The 20146-nt window shown below is 38.5% G+C and overlaps 2 protein-coding genes across 3 annotated transcripts; both read left to right on the top strand.

Annotated features, from left to right (window-relative positions):
- The first annotated feature begins 2122 nt into the window (after window positions 1-2122).
- On the top strand, window positions 2123-2887 carry LOC142612078 (uncharacterized protein At4g02000-like). Its single transcript, XM_075784209.1, has 2 exons — window positions 2123-2196; window positions 2278-2887. The coding sequence occupies exons 1-2, from the start codon at window positions 2123-2125 to the stop codon at window positions 2885-2887; spliced, it is 684 nt and encodes a 227-aa protein (XP_075640324.1).
- A 13000-nt stretch (window positions 2888-15887) lies between these two features.
- On the top strand, window positions 15888-19418 carry LOC142613589 (copper chaperone for superoxide dismutase, chloroplastic/cytosolic). 2 transcript variants are annotated; one of them, XM_075785996.1, is made up of 6 exons: window positions 15888-16214; window positions 16307-16333; window positions 16602-16674; window positions 16803-16937; window positions 17433-17656; window positions 18949-19418. In XM_075785996.1, the coding sequence occupies exons 1-6, from the start codon at window positions 15966-15968 to the stop codon at window positions 19210-19212; spliced, it is 972 nt and encodes a 323-aa protein (XP_075642111.1). In that variant the 5' UTR covers window positions 15888-15965; the 3' UTR covers window positions 19213-19418. The 2 variants fall into 2 exon arrangements, with proteins under 2 accessions (XP_075642111.1, XP_075642112.1); XM_075785997.1 differs by lacking the exon at window positions 16602-16674 and having other exon boundaries at window positions 16104-16214.
- The last annotated feature ends 728 nt before the right edge of the window (window positions 19419-20146 follow it).

Below are 20146 nucleotides of genomic sequence, written 5' to 3'. Positions count from 1 at the left end.
TTTCTAAAAAAATTATTTTTTTCTCATCAATATTAGCTAATAATAACCTACCACTTAAAATTTACTGTAAAAATATTGTGATAACATTTTTTTTTCTCCTTTTTTTTCCCTCTTTTTTTAACCTCCACGTACCGCATTTCTTTCTCTTTTTTTTCCCCCCTATTTTTTTCTCCTCCACCCACGTACCCTTCCTCTTTTCTTTTTATCCTTCTTTCCTCTTTTTTTCCCTACCACTCCTCCAACTGTAGAACATTCCTTCTTCCTCTTTTTTTTTGTTTTTGTTTTTTTTTTCTCCCCCTCCTCCAAAGTCCAGAACATTCCTTCTTCCTATTTTTTTTTTTTTTTTTTTTTCCTCCCCCTCCTCCAACTCCAGAACGTTCCTTCTTCCTCTTTTTTTTTTTTGTTTTTTTTTCTCCCCCTCCTCCAAAGTCCAGAACGTTCCTTCTTCCTCTTTTTTTTTTTTCCTCCCTCTCCTCCAAACTCCAGAACGTTCCTTCTTCCTCTTTCCCCCCCCCCCCTTTTCTCTTTGCAAGAAGTCATCCGTCCACAGAGCTACCGCAAGAACTCATCCATCCTCTTGGAGAGACTCTTCAACTTCTTCTCCAAACCTCCAGAATCCATCCACCGCAAGATGGGTACAAACTCCATTTGAAAGATTTTGCTATATTCTGATTTTTTTTGTTTTGCATTTTTAGGAATCCTAATTTGCAAGGGATTGATTTTTTTTTTTCCTTAGCTGATTTGGGAATTTGTTATAGATTTTTTTTGTGTTTGGATTTGGAAATTTGTTATTGAGAGGGCAGAGGGCAGAGCAGAGAGATGAGAGGCTCTGAAGGGCAATTTGGTAAGTGCACATATGTCCAACGGATACATTCATCAACGCACACTCACTTTTCTAATTTGGTCCGAAGAGACGCATAAATATTATGCGCATTTTATGAAGGAATGGAAAATGCAGCTTCCTATCAAAGCCAACTTTTTTAACTCACCAAACACTGTAACAGTGTTTGCTTTTTCAAAAAGCCCGTTTTGGGGCTACAAAAGTGGAAACAAACAGGCACTTAAACAATGAAAATTGATGTTTAAACACCACAACACATATTTCCACACAATTTTTAACTCACACGTATTTTCACAAAACTTAAACAATTTTACTAGAATAACATTACCAAACAAGCCTAAGCTGCATCTAAGCACGTATACCCATTTCGAAACAAAACGCAAGGATTGGCCACTTTTAAACCCATACCCACATTAACAAAAGTCCAATCCTATTTTGTAGATTCAAGCTTAATTTGGATGCAAGCCTTATCCATACCCACAAATACTAAAGCCCATTAGGTCCACCTACATGCATGTGTACTTAAAAAGGAAAATAATCATCCCCAACACCAAAATTACATGGACTCGGCCCAGTAAATATAAGCCCAATAAACAAGCCAGCTCATACTAAGATTATGCCCAATTCGAACTTAACCAAGCCCTATAACCTCTATATAAATAAATAAATAAACGCATCAGCTAACATTTCACATAAAATTATGAAAATGCCATCAAACTTTTCCAAATATTATGTTTTGACCCCAATAATTTTCCAAAACTATATTTTGAACTTGAAAATTTTCTAGAATGACAATCATGTAACAAATTTCTCTGAAATTACATTTGACCTGAAAATTACAATAAAGCCCAAAGCTTTATAAAATTATTAACCCTAAAACTATTCCAAAATTATGAGAGAGAGAGAGAGAGAGAGAGAGAGAGAGAGAGAGAGAGAGAGAGAGAGAGAGAGGAAGTTTTTGTCATGCACTCAAAATGTGTTTCTTTTGCTTGCGATGTTCATCGTGTACTGAGACACAAAAGTTTATGAGACTTAAAACATAATTATGAGGGGAGGCATCTATTTTAAGGATATTGTATTAAACATTAGCCTTAGTTAGATTTACATTTATCATTCTTTGGTCTTTGAGTCTATTTAATTGTTCCCAATTACCTCTCCTCACATAGGAGCTCTCTCTATCTCGTGACTCAGCGAGATTACTTTCTCCCTTAGCTCTGCTAAGGGTTTGTCTTTTCCTTTTTATTTTTATTCTCTTGTTGGATCGTTCCTGCTACATTATTTATGGCTGAAGAAGTGATCTATAGTTTGGAAAAGATGAAACTAAAGCTGGATGAGGAGGAAGTGATAGCCATATCGTAGGAAGGCCGAAAGGAGGAAATAAACAGTTGCTCACAGAGTCTAGTTGGGAAGTTTCTTACCAGCAAACCTTTTAATAGGAAGGCAGCTCAAAGTACGTTGAGAAGAGCATGGGGTTTGGAAGATGGGGTTCAGATCGTGGAGGTTAGGCCCAACTTATTTCAGTTCAAGTTCAAGTCAGAGTTTGAGTTGGAGTGGGTGGTTAGAGGGGGCCCCTGGTCATTCGATAATCAAGTACTAATGCTACGGCAGTGGCAACCAGGGATGACGGCGGCCAATGTGAAATTTGAGTCGGTGGCTTTATGGATTCAAATATGGGGAGCCCCTTTTGATATGGTCTCTCCTCAAGTTGCTACGGAGATTGGAAAACGGATGGGGGAAGTAGTTGAAGTAGAAAAAAGAAAAAGCCAGGATACACAACACCTCTTCATGCATGTCAAGGTCGCTTTCCCGACGTCCAAGCCCATATGTAGAGGAGCATTTCTAGGCAGTTCGGATGGCCAAAATACATGGGTGCAATTTAAGTATGAAAGGCTATCTATGTTCTGCCATTTTTGCGGGATAATGGGGCATGATATTAAAAACTACGCTCAACATTATGCATCAAGAAAGAATGGCAGAGAGGAGGTCTGTCAGTATGGAGATTGGCTGAAGGCAACCGGGGGCGATTTCAATCCCCTCCAAAGGTAACACCAACAAACCTCAAGTAAACAAATGATGCAATAGGGAGTCAAGGGCCCAGTGGTCATGAAGCGGCGATGGTGAGAAACACACGGTGACGCCGACGGAATGGATGAGTCATTTAAACGACGATAATGTAAAACAAGGAAACACGGAAAGTGAGGAGAATGTTTGCGTAACTGATGGAGAGATTGATGAAGCAATTATTGGGATTGAGAAACCGTTATCTTCAGTTTCGAATCCAGCTGGAATAATTCCAAAATCGGCTCAAACAATGAATATTACACCCTCTGTTCACATGGGAAGCAACTTAAACAAACCACATGATGGGCACGTGAGCGATGATGACCATGTTGGGCTTTTGGACTATAAACATAAGCCCACTTGGGGAAGAGTTATTTGGATGGATTGTGGGCCGAGAGGAGATAATAAAGATGAAGTTATATCTGTACTAGGAAAGAGGAGTGTACGTACCCAGGAAACCGCAAATGGTGACGACGATGAAAACATGGAGAAAAAGAAAAGCAAGACACAACCTAATCTTCAAAACTTTGAAACGGCGGGGGTGTTGGAACACCCTTACCAAGCACAATGAGACTGTTAGCCTGGAACTACCAAGGGCTTGGGAACCCTTGGACGGTTCGCAGTCTTCATAAACTGGTGAAGGATCAAGCTCCCACGGTGTGTTTTTGATGGAGACACACCTAGATAAAGAAAGTTTTGATATTCACTATAAAGACTTACCATTCCAAAACAAGCTTATAGTTAAGAAGCCAAACTCAGGAGGAGGGTTGGCTTTGTTGTGGAAGTCACAGGAGCACTTGGAGGTGATAAACTTCACAGATAATCACATTCTAGCAAGAGTGGTGGAGGAGGATGGGTTTGAACGGACGCTGACCTGCTTCTATGGATGGCCTGAGGCAAGCAAAAAACACAAATCATAGGCTCTGTTATCCCATTTGTCTTCGTTTGCTCAAGAACCATGGTGTTGCATTGGAGATTTTAATGCCATATTACATTTGACGGAAAAATAGAGCAAGTTTCCCCCTCCTTTCAAACAGATGGATGATTTTCTAATGGTGTTGGAATCTTGTAAGTTAGCTAATTTGGGTTTTATTAGCTACCTATACACATGGAATAATAAAAGGCCAGGAGCAGCCAATACCAAGCAAAGGCTTGACAGAGCCGTGGCTAATGATGGGTGGAGGGAGAAGTTTCCAGCAAGCACAGTAACTCATCTTTTCTCCCATGCCTCGGATCACCGCCCACTGGTGTTACAAAACAAATCTGATAAGAGAGTGCAAAATAGAGGGCCACGAGCTTTTAAGTTTGAAGAGTCATGGTTAATGTGGGATGATTGTGAGAAGATGGTTCTTGATTCATGGAATAAGGAGGGGAGTGCACATTCGGGCATGAACAATATTAAGGAAAGGATTAGGAATTGTGGATCTGAATTGTTAGCTTAGGGATTTTCAAAGATTCAACTTGATGCAACAGCAATTGAGAAACTCCAAAAACAGGTGGAAGAATTAAGCATGGTGGATCAAATGGAGGAGAACAGAACTGAATTCTTGGAGGCAAGCAAAAAGCTAGATGATATGCTGCTCAAATAGAAAATTTTTTGGGCTCAATGATCTTGGATTGCGTGGTTGAAACATGGTGATAGAAACACCAAATTCTTTCACTCCAAGGCCTCACAAAGGCAGAGGAGAAACATGATCCATGGTATTCGAAATCAACAAAACATTTGGGTGGATGAAGTGGAGGATATTGCTAATGTGGCGACGAACTACTTTGAGAATTTGTTTAGTTCAAGTTCATGTGAAAGGATGGAAGAATGTCTAAATGCAGTGCAACACAAGGTGACTCCTGATATGGAAGAGATCCTGTCTAGAGATTATAGTGTAGAGGAAATAAAGGCGGCGTTGTTCCAAATGGGACCAACAAAGGCTCCTGGACCTGACGGTATGAATGCCCTTTTTTATAAAATTTTTTGGTATATTGTTGGAGATGATGTGATTGTTGCTGTTTTGGATTTTTTGAATTCTGGTAACATGAACCATGAACTTAATTATACTCATATTGTCCTCATTCCAAAAAATAAGTCGCCTGAAAAGATGTTAAATTATAGACCCATAAGCCTATGTAACGTTATCTATAAAATTATCTCTAAAGTTATGGCTAACAGGTTGAATCAGATCCTCCCTAAATTGATTTCTCCAACTCAAAGTGCCTTTGTACCAGGTCACCTCATTACTGATAATGTGCTTGTTGCGTATAAGACTCTCCACACTATGCATTACAGGAAAAAAGGCAGAAAAGGGGCTTTTGCTTTGAAGCTGGACATTAGCAAAACCTATGATCGAGTAGAGTGGGCTTTCCTAGAGAAAATAATGCACAAGTTGGGCTTTTCGGAAGTGTGGATTGAGAGATTGATGAGTTGTGTTTCCACATCATCATTCTCAGTTCGCATTAACGGTAAAGCATATGGCAATAAAATCCCAACTAGGAGGCTTTGACAAGGGGACTCTTTATCGCCATACTTGTTCCTTCTTTGTGTAGAGGGATTCACAGCTTTATTGTCAAGAGCAAAAGAGGAAGGGAGACTGCATGGAGTTTCAATTTGTAGGAGAGCTCCCCGAATTACACACCTCCTATTTGCCGATGACTCATTACTATTTTGCCAGCTAATCAAGAGGAAGTCTAATGCATTAATAATACAATTCAATTGTAAGCAACATCATATGGGCAATGTATCAATTTTGAAAAATCATCTGTTTATTTTAGCAGCAATACAGAGGTGGTACAAAGAGAAAGTATTAAAGCAGCTTTGGGGGTAAAGGAGGTGGAAATGTTTGATTCGTACTTGGGCTAACCAACTTTGATTGGGCGGGCAAAATATTTAACTTTCTCCTTTTGGAACGATAGGGTTTGGAGAAAGATCCAAGGATGAAAAGGGAAATTACTATCAAGGGCAGGTAAGGAGGTGCTGATTAAAGCAGTAGCTCAATCAATTCCTACATACACGATGGGGGTCTTCCAATTATTGGTGAAGCTCTGTGATGAACTCAATGCAATGTGTGCCAGGTTTTGGTGGGGTCAAATAGGGAATCAAAAGAAGATCCATTGGAAGAGCTGGAATATCTTGTCTCAACCTAAGAAGGAGGGAGGTATGGGGTTTAGAGAGCTAAGAAGCTTTAACTTAGCAATGTTGGCTAAGCAAGGGTGGAGACTGATTCAAGAATAAGGGTCACTTTTGAATGGATGCTTCAAGGCAAGGTACTTTCCAAGAGGCAGCTTCTTAGATGCCAAAGATGTCCCAAACAGCTCCTACGTTTGGAAAAGTTTAATGGCAGCCCAGCCAATCTTTAAAAAAAAAAAAAAAAAAAGATGTTGTTGGAGGGTGGGAGACGGTTCCTCTATACGAGTTACCAAGGATAGATGGATCTTGAATCAACCCCACAAATATGGTTCTCCACCCACCAGTAGAGGAAGAATGGGAGTGGCGTGTTGTTGATCTCATTGATTGGAGGCTCAAGTCATGGGATCGTGAGGTTATTGAGTCAAAGTTTCACATGGAGGATGCTGAGTCTATCATGCGCATCCCATTGAGTCGTCGACGGGCAGTGGATGTAATGTTTTGGCTTCATACAAAGGATGGAGAATACTCTGTGAAGTCGGGCTACCACGTTGCTAGGATGATTTCAAAATAGTACAATGGTTTGGGAGAGAGCTCAAGGACAGCACAGGGAAGCTCGGTCTGGAGAAGTTTATGGAAAACAAATATGCCAAACAAAATAAAAGCATTTGGGTGGAGAGCTTGTCAGAATGCTTTGCCAACGAAAGAAAATTTAGTTCGTCGAGGCATCACTACAAAAAACGCGCTTTTGGGCCGCGTTTTTTAGCCGCGTTTTTATAAAACGCAGCTACAGACCCCGTTTTGAACCGCGTTCATGTAAAACGCAGCTCCAGGAAACATGTATAGCCGCGTTTACTAAACGCGGCTATAGACCCGTACTGAAGCCGCGTTCTTTAGTGTTGAGGCTGCGTTTGGCTGGTAGGATTTTAGCCGCGTTTTTAGAAACGCGGCTCCAGGGTTTTTTTTTTTTTTTTTTCCTCATTATTTCTGGAGCCGCGTTTAAGAAACGCAGCTCCAGACATGTTGAAGCTGCGTTTCATTAAACGCAGCTCCTAAATGTTGAAGCTGCGTTTAATCAAACGCAGCTTCAACATTTAGTATAAATAAAAAAAAATAAAAAAAACCTAAATCATCCCTAAATCATCTGCACCCACTCCTAGCCTCCATCGACTCCTTCCTTAGATTACCGAAGCACCGTCTCATCTCAGCTCATCTCTTCTCTGCTCTGCCTCTCCGTGGTGCTACCGATCTCTCTGTGGTAAGTCTTCCTCTTCTTCTTCTTCTTCCTCTTCTTCTTCTTCCTCTTCTGCTCTTCGTTTTTTCGATCTGTAATTTTTTTTTAAAATTTAGTTATGATACTTTCTGATCTGAGAAAGTGTTTTTGAAGGTACTCATTTGATAAAAAACGCACCAAGCAAGACTGATTTGCTACAAAAAACCACCAGGTACGCATTTGAATTTTTTTTTTTTTTTTTTTTAGATCGTTTTGAGTTTTTGAGGGTTTGGAGATTTAATGATGACCCATTTGGTTCTTTAGTTGATTGGGTTTTGAAATTTGTTTGTTGATTGGGTGTATTTGATCTAACTTTGTTTGTTTGTTTCGGTTCTTTAGTTGATAGTGTGTGTTTGTTTCGGTTCTTTATTTTGTGTTAGTTATAGATGAAACAATTAATTGGAAAGAAGGTTCTTTGGTGCTGTTCATTAGCGCTGTTCATTAGCATACAACACATAATTTTTCAGTAAAGGTGTAAATTTGAAATTATAAATTAAAAGCATAAGTTGGAATCAATTAAAATAGAGTTCATAAATCTAAATCTATAATAGTGGAATATTTGCCGTCTCCTATCAAGGTGATGCCATCTTTCTTATCAAGCACCTTGTTTTAGGACCTCTGGTAATCAAACTTTATTTCCCAGTTAATTAGAGCTATTTACACCTTTATTGAAGGAGAAAAATAAACTACTACTGCTGCCAAGCAATTTGCTTGGCAGTATTTTCTTTTCTGCAATGAAATATTTTGTGATGCCATGTTTGTTTTGTTGATCTTCAAACTTTCTGGCTTGACTGTTACTTCTGTGAATGACTTGTGTGCCCATAATTTCTAATGTGACTATCTTCCTTCATAGATGTATATATATATATAGGACTACCTTCCTTTATTCTTTTATTTAATGGATGGCTCTTTTGTTGGCTTCTAGTCCTTCGTGTATATATTCAGTTGATGCCATTCTTCTCGGAAACATGTTCAGCTTCATTCTCATACCTATGTTATAAATTTCACGCGTTTGTTTCTTGTGCTTATGTTAATATTATACAAAGCTGGAAACATTGTTTGTTCTTGGGGACGAGGAGAGGATGGATGCCAGGCCATGGCGATGCTCATGATAGACTTTTACCTACTCAATTGAGTTCATTGGATGACCATGAAATAGTATCTGTTACATGTGGAGCTGATCATACAACTGCATATTCTCTGTCACATGTGGAAGTATATAGTTGGGGATGGTCTGTTTATCTTCTTTCAATTTGGTCTTTTGAAATTCACTTTGATTGCGTTTGGATTTGAAAATTTAAAATCAAGGGATTTGAAAATTTAAAATCAAGGGATTTGAAGAACATCACTAGTATAGGTTGCTATATATATAACACATGATGATGCGGGTTTTGAAGACTTTGTTCAAATAAAAACAATTGTGATATTATGGATTTGAAAAGACATCTTAAGATTCTTAATTCTACTTATTTAAAATCCACTATTAACAGAGCTCAAGTCCATCCATAAATTTCATCAACAGAAAACAATCTGGCATTTTGTGCTATATTCAAGCCATTAAACCTAAAATTGAAATCCAAATCTTTCTTTTGTAACTTCCTCTATCCTAATGCACCATTTAGGTATTTTACCTCAAAATATGTTGTCTTTGCCACATTGTTGCATTGATTTTAAATTTAAAAACTAAACATGTTTTAGAAGTTAGTTAAGATCTAGTTTAATAATGTTCTTCGTTTATTTGACTCTTCATGAAAGAAAGTGGTTGATCAGATGGTTGATAGTGGTACTATTATGGATGAAAAGAAAAAAAAGTTGAAAGGGGTATAAGAGAATATGGTCTCTTGTCCTGCTCTTGTCAAAGGGAACTTTTATTTTTCAGAAAGGTTTCCATTTATTCTGTTCACCCTCCCCGCTTGTAAGATTTGAGAGGGGTATGTGGTAGTAATTGAGTCCTTGAGGAAACCTGTAGGTCTTGAGTTGGGCTTCTGGGGCCACCAGTGGCCTGAGGTTGGCCAAACAACCCTTTCTGATTTACATTAGGTAGGTCATTCCTGGGCTGCCATGCAGTGCCATGGTCAGCATGGTGGGTGGGGCTTGTTTGGGCCTTTTAGATAAATCACTTGTTGCAATAAACTCTGAGGGGGTGTCAGCAATGCATAATGCTTGGCTGCCAACACTAATATTTTGTCATATGCAAAATTGTACTTGCCTTTTGCTTTTTAAATCACATTATTCTTAGCTTCCTGCTTGATTGCAATATGGCTAAATTTATTGTCCACTTCTTGGTTTGAAACTTCGAATGGACTCTTTTTTGAATGGTTTCGTTCATAAATTATGGCAATGCTTAAAGATTCATGCTTGTTAATGTTCATGGGGTTAAATTTGTTTTAGGAGGTGGTGAGATATGTATATATATTGGTTTTTATTTATTGTTTTATTTTATTATATTTCCTAAGAATTAACATATAAGTATTCTATGGTTTTGCAGTTACGTTTCTTGCTTACTGATTTTCATATATAATTCTGAAAAAAAAAAATCATATATCATCGATTGTGGAAACAGCATGACATATTGTAAGATTCTTTATGTTGTTTTACTCATTTACAGAACTCTATTAGTTTTTCTATTCTTGGCTGGATGTTCATGTAACATGGCTTCTTACTTATTGTGTTATTTTAATAATAAATGCGAATATATGTTGATATTTTTTTTGGTTTGAGTTTCATGTTGCTTGTGTGCATTACCTATTTTCCAGGGGTGATTTTGGGAGGTTGGGTCATGGAAACTCTAGTGATTTGTTCACTCCTCAGCCAATCAAAGCATTGCATGGTCTAAAGATAAAGCAAATTGCTTGTGGGGACAGCCATTGCTTGGCAGTGACCGTGGATGGCGAGGTGCAGAGGTTAGAAATCTTTCCTAAACTCTATCCCAAATTTATGTTTTGATGAATGCCTAGATTTATAAGTTATTTCAATATAGCTATAGAGGCGGTCCAATCCAAGGTGGTTGCTTCAATGTCTTAGCAGTATTTACTACAAGTCCACTTTGGCCAGCCTCCCTTCTTTTTCATCTTACATTTGAATGGAAAAAAAAATTTTCAAACTGAAAGGGACTGAAATTTTTTTCTTAGTAGTAGTACATCACAATTCACAACTCACTTGGGACACTAGGATAGCAGACCCAGGATAACAGACCCAATGCCTTAGTAAGCATCATCCAACAAGTCCCATGAACTCTAAGAAGAACAAACACTACGCTTGATCTTTGACAAAAGACGAGAAACATAAGATCACAAATGGGACCAAAGTTCCACTTTATGAATATCATGTTTGAGCTCCCATCTAGGAAGGCAATTTCTTGCTTAATATGTACATGTCTCTTTAGAAACCTATAGGTTTGGAAACATAGACGATAATTTGCCATGTCTACCTATTCCCTTGATGCCTAGTTGCAGTGGGATGTCTATGCTAGATCAGTCTATATAGTTCGAAGTGTGGCTTGAATTTCCGTAAAGTCAGTCATGATTGATAAAATTTGAGTAGAAAAAGGATTCCTCATTACAAAGGAGAGATTATCCCTAGGCTTGGTTGTTTCTGTAAGGTAGAGCTATATGTATGTAATTGGGTTTAGGCTTCTTGAGAGTGCCTTTGTGCTACTTATGAAATCTACCTATTTTTGTAGTGAAAGTTTCTCCTTTTTGTTACCCATGAATGTAGGCAATTTGCTAAACTACGTAACTTCTTGTGTTCTCTATGTGTGTGCTTGATTTATTGTCTTTTATTGTTTTGGTTTGAATCTTGTGAGTGCTATCGCATAACAAGTGGTATTAGAACTTGGTAAGGGTTTTGATATCAGCTGCTGCCCAGCTGCTGCATCAGCTGCTGTTGATGGGGCATGCCCCAGCAGCAGCAGCATCAGCTGCCGCAGCTGGGCATGCCCCAGCAGCAGCAGCATCAGCTGCTGTAGCTGGGCATGCCCAGCTGCTGCATCAGCTGCTGCTGATGGGGCATGCCCCAGCAGCAGCAGCATCAGCTGCCGCAGCTGGGCATGCCCAGCTGCTGCTGCTGGGCATGCCCCATCAGCAGCAGCAGCAGCATCAGCTGCTGCAGCTGGGCATGCCCAGCTGCTGCTGCTGGGCATGCCCCGCTGCTGCTGCTGGGCATGCCCCAGCTGCTGCTGCTGGGCATGCCCCAGCTGCTGCTGCTGGGCATGCCCCAGCAGCAGCAGCGGCAGCTGCATCAGCTGCTGCTGATGGGGCATGCCCCAGCAGCAGCAGCATCAGCTGCCGCAGCTGGGCATGCCCAGCTGCTGCTGCTGGGCATGCCCCATCAGTAGCAGCAGCAGCATCAGCTGCTGCAGCTGGGCATGCCCAGCTGCTGCTGCCCAGCAGCAGCAGCAGCAGCTGCATCAGCTGCTGCTGCTGGGCATGCCCAGCTGCAGCAGCATCAGCTCAGCTGCTGCTGCTGGGCATGCCCCATCAGCAGCAGCAGCAGCATCAGCTGCTGCTGCTGGGCAGGCCCAGCTGCTGCTGCTGGGCATGCCCCATCAGCAGCAGCATCAGCTGCATCAGCTGCTGCTGATGGGGCATGCCCCAGCAGCAGCAGCATCAGCTGCCGCAGCTGGGCATGCCCAGCTGCTGCTGCTGGGCATGCCCCAGCAGCAGCAGCAGCAGCAGTAGCAGCAGCAGCTGCATCAGCTGCTGCTGATGGGGCATGCCCCAGCAGCAGCAGCATCAGCTGCGGCCCAGCAGCAGCAGCTGCATCAGAATATTCTTGTTTGTCATTTTATTCTATTTAAAGTCGTACGCTCTATTACTTTCATAATTGACATGTCATTTTTTACTATTTTTAGACAATAGTTTCCCTTACTTTTATTTGTTCCCTCAACTTGAAAGAATTATTTTTAATATAGCTTTATATATTTTCCAAAAACAAGAAGATTATGGAAGTACCTTTTCATGCTTGAAAAGTTAATATTGCAAGTGAAGGCTGCGTAATTGCTTTGGAACAAATCCAATTGCCAACTTTTAGAATTAACTTTCTGCCAGTACTAGAAAGGGCCCTTATATATATATATATATATATATATATATATTACTCAATGTACTAGAAAGAATAGATGTAGTGATGAATAAAATATTGAGGTATTTTGGCCTTCTTTCTTTTCTCATTTCATTTCTCTTTGAATTTGGAAACTTGTGTTGTGTTGGAACTTGTTTATTTTGGATGGTTGTGTTGTGTTGGAAACTTGTGATAGCAGGGAAAAATTCTTCAGTTCTGATAACAGGGGAAAAACAGCTAAAAAAGAGGGCAGTAAAAAAAAAAAAAAAGAGAAGCTATAGCCGCGTTTTAAAAACGCGGCTATAGTTTCTATGCAAGGTTGGCAAACGAACTGACAGAGGGCTATAGCCGCGTTTTTTATGAACGCGGCTATAATCTGCAGCCTGTAGCCGCGTTAATAACCGCGGCTCAAGCGGGTCTGTAGCCGCGTTTTCCAAAAACGCGGCTATAGACCTGACGCCTATAGCCGTGGTTCAAAAACGCGGCTTCAGGTCTGGTCTGTAGCCGCGTTTTTAAAAACGCGGCTACAGACCCCGCGGGTCTGTTGCTGCGCCGCTTAGGCCGCGTTTACAAACGCGGCTCTAGAAAACGCGGCTATAGGATATAGCCGCGTTTTCGGTGTCTATAGCCGCGTTTTTGAAACGCGGCTATAGACCCCGTTTTTTGTAGTGCATTATTGATGATGACAAATGCGATCTCTGTAAACAGGCCCTTGAATCAGTTCTTCATGTTTTATGGGAATGCGGGGTAGATCAGGACATTTGGGCAGGAAGCATGAGGCGTTTGTAGAAGGGAATAACTGATCAATGCTGGTTGAAGAGTTGATGCTCAGGTTGTCCGAGGAAGAATGGGAAATATTTTGGGTGTAGTGTTGGTTAACATGGAACCAAGGAACTTGATTATGCATGGTGGTAAAATACAAGAACCAGGCCGCTTGAATAAACGGGCACGAGAGTACTGGGATGAGTATAGAGAGGCGTAATGTCGACTTGCTATTCCAACATCAACGGCTCTTGCGCATACATGGAGTCCACCGTCTGGCTCGGCTTTTAAGATAAACTTTGATGCAGCGATATTCTTCAATACATCTTCCTTTGGTTTTGGTGCTATTATCAGAAATGGGATGGGTGAGGTCATGGCAGGCTTATCAGCAAGAGGCCCCTACGTAGCTAGCAGCGAGGAGGGCGAGGTGTTAGCGTGTCGGAAAGCCCTTGAGTTCGCTTTCGATGCTGGGTTTAGGGAGATTGTGCTTGAAGGTGATAATGCTACAGTTATGAAGTCGCTCTTGTCCCTATGGGTTAACAGGTCCAGGTTAGGTCACATTTATGATGATATCCGCACCTTAGCCATGAGTTTTAGAAGCTTGACTGTTAGCTGCATCAGGCGAAGTGCCAATGCAGTGGCTTACTCTTTAGCCCACTTTGCGAACCAATTAGAATCTGAAATTATATGGCTAGAAGAATCACCACCTCCAACTATTGAAGCATTGTATTTGGATTGTATTTCTCTGAATATTTGAATGAGATGGTTTCACTTTCAAAAAATTGTTCCCAATTATTTATACATTTAATAGTTTACATTCTTTTTGTTTGTTCTTATTTTGATTTTTTTTAATATAAAATTTATACCTTTGAAAACTTACTTTCCTTTTTAAAAGATGAAAGAATTAAAATATGGCTTTTTTTTAAACCCATCAAAAAGGAGAAAAATAAATCAAATTTAGCTAAAATACAAAGTACACCCTTCAAATTTGGGTAAATAGTCATTTTTGTCTTTAAAGTTTAGTAATTGTCATCTTAGTCCATTAACTTTGACATTTTGTCAAGTTGGTCCTATATTTTACGAAATTGACAATATTTACATATATGTTGCAATGTAGTTTTATTGGACTTAATAACAATTTTATAAATGGCAACGGGGAAGGACTAATTTAATAGAGACGTTAAAGTTTAAGAACCAAATACTAAAATGAAAAATATATATAAATAAATTTTAGAAAGAAAATTAATAATTTACTCAAACTTAACTAGTATAATTTTGAATTTTTTTTAATTAGTAATTGATGATGACGAAAATTCACTAATTAGTCGCGCGGTCCTCACGTACTCGAAACAACACCTGTACAACACAAAAAGAGAAGACTTAACAGAGAGCACCGGTGTGGTGCCGGCCAAAAAACCCTCGGAAGATCAAGTTAGAACTTTTCACAACCCTAGAGTGCCAAAACTGGAATGAATTATGTGTACCTTGATTTGTGAGAGTTTTGAGATATTTATAGTAGCGTAGGGTTGACATCGTGCCTTGGCCAAGAGATTCTTTCCTTCTAGGAGAGTACCACCTCTTGGGTCTTTTGTATTTCTTAGAGATCTTTTCCTTCTAGGGAAGATCATCATCAATGGCGTATATTACGGAGTCCTTCTCAATTAGAGTTCTGCTTGTATTTGGACTTTTAGAGGTACTCGTGAGACACAAGTTATTTCCATTTATGAGTCCTTGTAGACTAGGTAAACCAGATAAATGCCACGTGGCTTCTATATCCGTCCATTAGGTATCCGTACACCTTGAACCCGTCCTTTACCAGCCAACTGGCCCAATGTCGTCCTGTTGGTTCAGACGTGTCCGTCACTTACTTTTATCATCATCTTCAGTAATTAGATTTTAACCTTTTATAATCCATTTATTTTGTTGTAAAATATTTACATTTGAAAATATTTTAATGTTTTTTGTGTGACATTAAAATTTTTCAAGTTTAAATTATCAAAATTGGTGGTGTAATCATTAGAGGTAGTGGTTTGGTGGTTGGAGCTGATGATCGGACCATTAACTATGGCAACTAAACCATTGGCACCAACCTCCAAACCGGCAACCAAACAACTAAATGGGGGAAAACCACTATATATTTTTATAAAATATTTTACCATGTTTTATAAAATTTTACAAATGATATTAAAATCAATGAATTTTTTTTTTTTGGATTTAATGAAATTTTACAATAAATTAAATTCGGTAAAATATTGAAAATATTTTAGAATGAAATAAAGGAAAGTCAAAACTAAAATGTTGACCATCGCACCCTCTATAAGTATAAGTGCTTGTGGGGGTGTGGGGAGTAAGGGTCGGGATTTAAGTCTCTAGAAGAGAATTTCATACACATATATATTTAGATAGGCAAAACTTAGGTATAGTATTTATGTGCTATTTTTTTTTTTTTTTTGAGAGAGTTTCAACTTATAGCGTCTGCTCCTGATGATAGCTCTTTATCATTAGACCAAGACACCAATTAGTTTTTGGTGTAGGCGGGATTATGTGCTGATCTTTAGGTTCCCCTTTTAAGATTTTGCCATGTAGATTTTTCTCATGAGTTTAAAGTGTATTTTTTAATTAAATACTCACATACCTCGATCTTAAGTGAAAAATTTATGGAACAACATCTAAGATATTGTTCTTAAATTTTGTAAATTAGAATTTTTATGTATTAAAAAAAAAAAAACTAAAATGTTACAAATATGTATTGACAGCACAAAAGTGGCAAAACCGACTGACAAAAACAGGAACACAACTGAATCAAACGATAACGAAGGGCTTATTACTGCTGGTTAGCATAAAAGAATATAATGGCATTTCTGAGGTCAGTGGCCACAACATCCACTGCCATAGCAGTCTCTGCTCTCCCCGCTGCCTTTGCCTTCTGCTCTCTCTCTTCCTCTCAATCTTCTCAGTTCCCCAAAACCCAAAACCTCTCATTCCTCAACTCCACACCCAATCCTTCCCCAACTCGCTTTGGCCTCGTCAAGAATTTCGCTAACACGCCCTCAGCCCTTCACATGGACGCTGCCACATCTGTTCACAAACCCACCTCTCAGGTTCGATTTTCTCTGCAACCCATTTCTTCTTTTACTTCAATATTAATGGGTCTTTATTAAATTTTTAAACTCGCCCAATTTTTGAATCGCAGGGTGATGCTGACTTGCCAGAACTACTGGTTAGTTTTGTATTTCAATATTAATCGTCGTCATGATCATGATCATTATTATTATTATTTGATTAAGTCCTATCTTGGTCCTGTTATTTGTGAATTTATTGAGATTGAGATGATTATTAATATAGGGTTTTGCTCATCTGTATCAAGATTTTGAGTTTGCTACTAGACTTATTATATTATATGAAAACGCATGTTGGTGATAGAAATTAGGTAATTTTGTTGGATTATGTGTTGGAAATTTTAAACTTGGGTATTGGTTTGGTATCAGACCGAGTTCATGGTGGATATGAATTGTGAGGGTTGTGTCAAAGCTGTCAAGAATAAATTACAAACTGTTCATGGTAGGTGATTTGAGCTAATGTTTAATTGTTCTGGAAGGTTATTTTTATTTATTTATTTATTCATTTTTTTGCCTTATTCCGGCTTAAGTTATGGTATGTTCTTTGATATTCTGGTGAATTGATTTTAGGGATAAAAAATGTTGAGGCGGACTTAAGCAATCAAGTGGTGAGGATTCTTGGTTCAACGTCTGTGAAGACCATGAGTGAAGCTCTAGAGCAGACAGGTCGAAAAGCTCGATTAATTGGGCAAGGGATCCCAGAAGGTTGCTTGCACAAATCTTTGTTGAGGTTTTATATGTTTATTTATTTTTGGTGGGTTTGGGGGGGGGGGGGGGTGTGTGCAGTGAAGTCTATTGGCTTCTGTATATGAATACTATTGCTTGGTGTGTCATTGTTGGTTTTGTTAATCATTCACCTGGACTGGACATGTGAACTATGTAGTGAATCATTGTGCCCCCTTCAAAATGCCTTCTACCCCACATTATGAACAGGGCAGCCTTGTTTACTTAAAATTTCAATAGGAATCAATTACCATTAAAAATGCATCATATACTGGACACTTTTATCTTAAATTCTCAGTTCGCAAATAATCCTTCTTCTTTTTTTGTCTGCAAAATTGTTTCTGTTTTCCTACAATTGCATAATGATCCTGGATTTCTTGCAAGTGATAGTACATTGATTTCTCCTTGTTTTTGCTTGTGGTTGTCTTCTCAAAAACTTTTTAATGCTTCTGAAAAATGTTTCTTCTTGCTCTGCAGATTTTCTAATTTCTGCTGCTGTGGCTGAATTCAAAGGTCCTGAGGTTTTTGGCGTGGTTCGCTTGGCTCAAGTAAATATGGAATTGGCTAGGATTGAAGCCAGCTTTAGTGGGTTGTCTCCTGGAAAACATGGTTGGTCTATTAATGAATTTGGAGATCTGACAAGAGCTGCGGCCAGCACTGGCAAAGTATTCAATCCAATAAAGGGAGGAAGTGCAGAAAAGGTTTGCTTCACTCCTTCTCCAAAATTTATGTGATAAATGACCATGTGATAGTAAGTAGTAGTCTAACTTTCCCGACTATAAAATGACTCAGATTGTGTTGGGTTTAAAAGATAATATTCCTTTGTTAGTGAACATATAGCTCAATGGCCTAGACATACAATATATAGGGCTCACTTATTTTTCTGCAAGTGATGATGGATTAATATGAATTTTGTATTTATGTTAACCCACTAATTTCTGCAGAAGTGTTATGTCTTATAATGAATATGTTATTGTTCAGAAATAAGATGTATGGAATCATTTAGTATGTGGGGGGGGGGGGGTATATGGAGTCATTGTAGATTTGTAAATACTATATGAAAATCAGAATGTATATTTTAATTTCATTGCTTGTGATGCTATTTCATAGGGTGTGTCTGGCCTTAAAATAGCTACCCCCTTTTATGGTTAAATTCACCCTTATCTTTGGTAAAACATACTAATCAGTCCTAGTTCATGCTGGTAAAGAATTATAGGTATGGAATGTAGATTTATAAATTGTTTGATTTTAAGCTTATACTGTGATAGCTTTCCCTGTTGTTAGAATAATGGTTAAATAATTAGATTCACCTTTAATGGTTTAAGGTTTGAGGACAAGTTGTACTTTATCATGGTATTATGGCAGGTGGTTTGAGTTTGAATCCTATCTCCACTATACCTCCCATTTAATAAGTTCAAAATCCCATGTATTAGGCTCCACTTATAAAGGGTAAATTTGGGCCCATTCAATTTACCCCTAAGCTTTTCGGAAGTGGTAATTTGTCACCTATACTAAACACTACAACAAATCATCTTATCCCCCTTTGTTTTTTTAGCTCTTCTGTGGCACTATGGAGGTAAAGCAATCAGTTAGACTAGAATACAAGTGTACTGCCAAATTTTCTTAGGATTTGAGAACTTACATCTAGTGCTCCCCTGCGGAGTTCAATATAATATACAATAAAATCTTGAATTAAAGTGTACTGCTGAATTTGCTTTGGATTTGGGAACATGCATGAGACCTTCTTTGTCACTTGTGGTAGACGTTAATGTCTACCCCAAGTGACAGAGAAATCCATTTTTTATACCTGCAGCTATTGCATGCAATGAAATCTAAACCCCCAACTACTCACCAAATGGAATAAAATTCTGCATCATCAACTCTCCAAATGCAATAAAACCTAATGTCCAACATAATAAAGAAGACTCTCTCTCTCTCTCTCTCCAATCATATTATGATAGAAATTCTAATTAAAATAACTTATTCTTTTCAGCCACTTGGTGACCTGGGAACATTAGATGTTGATGAAAAAGGTGCGGCCTTCTTCTCAGGCATGAAAGAGAAGCTTAGGATTGCTGATCTTATTGGGCGTTCTATAGTGGTATATGGAACTGAAGAAAAATCAGATCCAGGTGTGACAGCTTCAGTAATTGCTAGAAGTGCTGGGGTTGGTGAGAACTACAAAAGCATTTGCACTTGTGATGGAACCACCATATGGGAAACAAGTGACACAGATTTTATAGTCAGCAAGGTGTGAGTATCATAAGTAAACCCAACAAAAACTTCTCCTAATATCATAGGCAGCTTGGATTCCTGGTGATGACATTGTAGTTTATGTGTTGTATGTTCTAATAATTCAAAATTTCACTGTAAGAAACAAAATTTCCTAGAAAAAAAAAAATGAAACAAAGAAAGCAGTACATTTAATAAATGATAAGAGCACAACACCTCTTCCTTTGTTGATTCGAGTCAGTTATGTAAGCGGGCTGCTGAAATTTTGAGCTTTGCATGCTTATCGTGGTTATGAAATAATAGCACATTTACACTTGCTGGAGTACTTTTTCTTGGATCTAAAATTCGTTTACTTGCCTATTTTTCTATTGCTTGTTTACCTCTCCTTTCTTTCTTTCACTCGAATCCAAAAATTAGTTTTTAAAAAAAAAAAAGAAAAAAAAAATTGTTAGATATATGATCTGAACCATTGAAAACTATTGCCCAATAGATGTTGCTGCCCCTGTCTTGATTCTGGAACTTTCCACACTATTGCTGATTAGGTGTCACTAACTCTGTCACGATAATATGGATTATGATGTTTATTTTTTATTTAATCTAAATCATGAAATGATCCAAATATCAGTCCTTCTTTATGAAGTTTGTTGAATATATGATTTGAACCATACACTATTGTTGAATAGATGTCACTACCTTTGTCACAACAATAAGGATAACCATGATGTTTATTATAGAAAAATGCTATGTTCACAATATTTTCACAACAAATTTTAAGTGGTAGGTTGTTATAGGTTGTTATTGGTGGGGAAAAAAAATAATTTCAGTGGTAGGTTCAAATTAGAACCAATATCAATTAATCATCTATGATTTGTTGTGAACGTAGCACTTCTCTTATTTATATTACCTCCCGTATGTTCATTTATTAGATGTAACACTTAGGAATTAGTAACATTAAATGG

This window comes from Castanea sativa, chromosome 10, assembly GCF_040712315.1.
Source record: "Castanea sativa cultivar Marrone di Chiusa Pesio chromosome 10, ASM4071231v1".
Taxonomy (NCBI): domain Eukaryota; kingdom Viridiplantae; phylum Streptophyta; class Magnoliopsida; order Fagales; family Fagaceae; genus Castanea; species Castanea sativa.
Note: the sequence above shows the minus strand (reverse complement) of the source record. Positions and strands in the feature narration are given on the sequence as shown.

Coding starts and splice junctions, on each gene's coding strand:
- LOC142613589 (XM_075785996.1), top strand. CDS start 15,966: ATGGCATTTCTGAGGTCAGTGGCCACAACATCCACTGCCATAGCAGTC. Junction 16,334..16,601: donor CTGACTTGCCAGAACTACTG/GTTAGTTTTGTA, acceptor GTTTGGTATCAG/ACCGAGTTCATGGTGGATAT. Junction 17,657..18,948: donor AGGGAGGAAGTGCAGAAAAG/GTTTGCTTCACT, acceptor TATTCTTTTCAG/CCACTTGGTGACCTGGGAAC.
- LOC142612078 (XM_075784209.1), top strand. CDS start 2,123: ATGGCTGAAGAAGTGATCTATAGTTTGGAAAAGATGAAACTAAAGCTG. Junction 2,197..2,277: donor GAGGAAGTGATAGCCATATC/GTAGGAAGGCCG, acceptor ACCTTTTAATAG/GAAGGCAGCTCAAAGTACGT.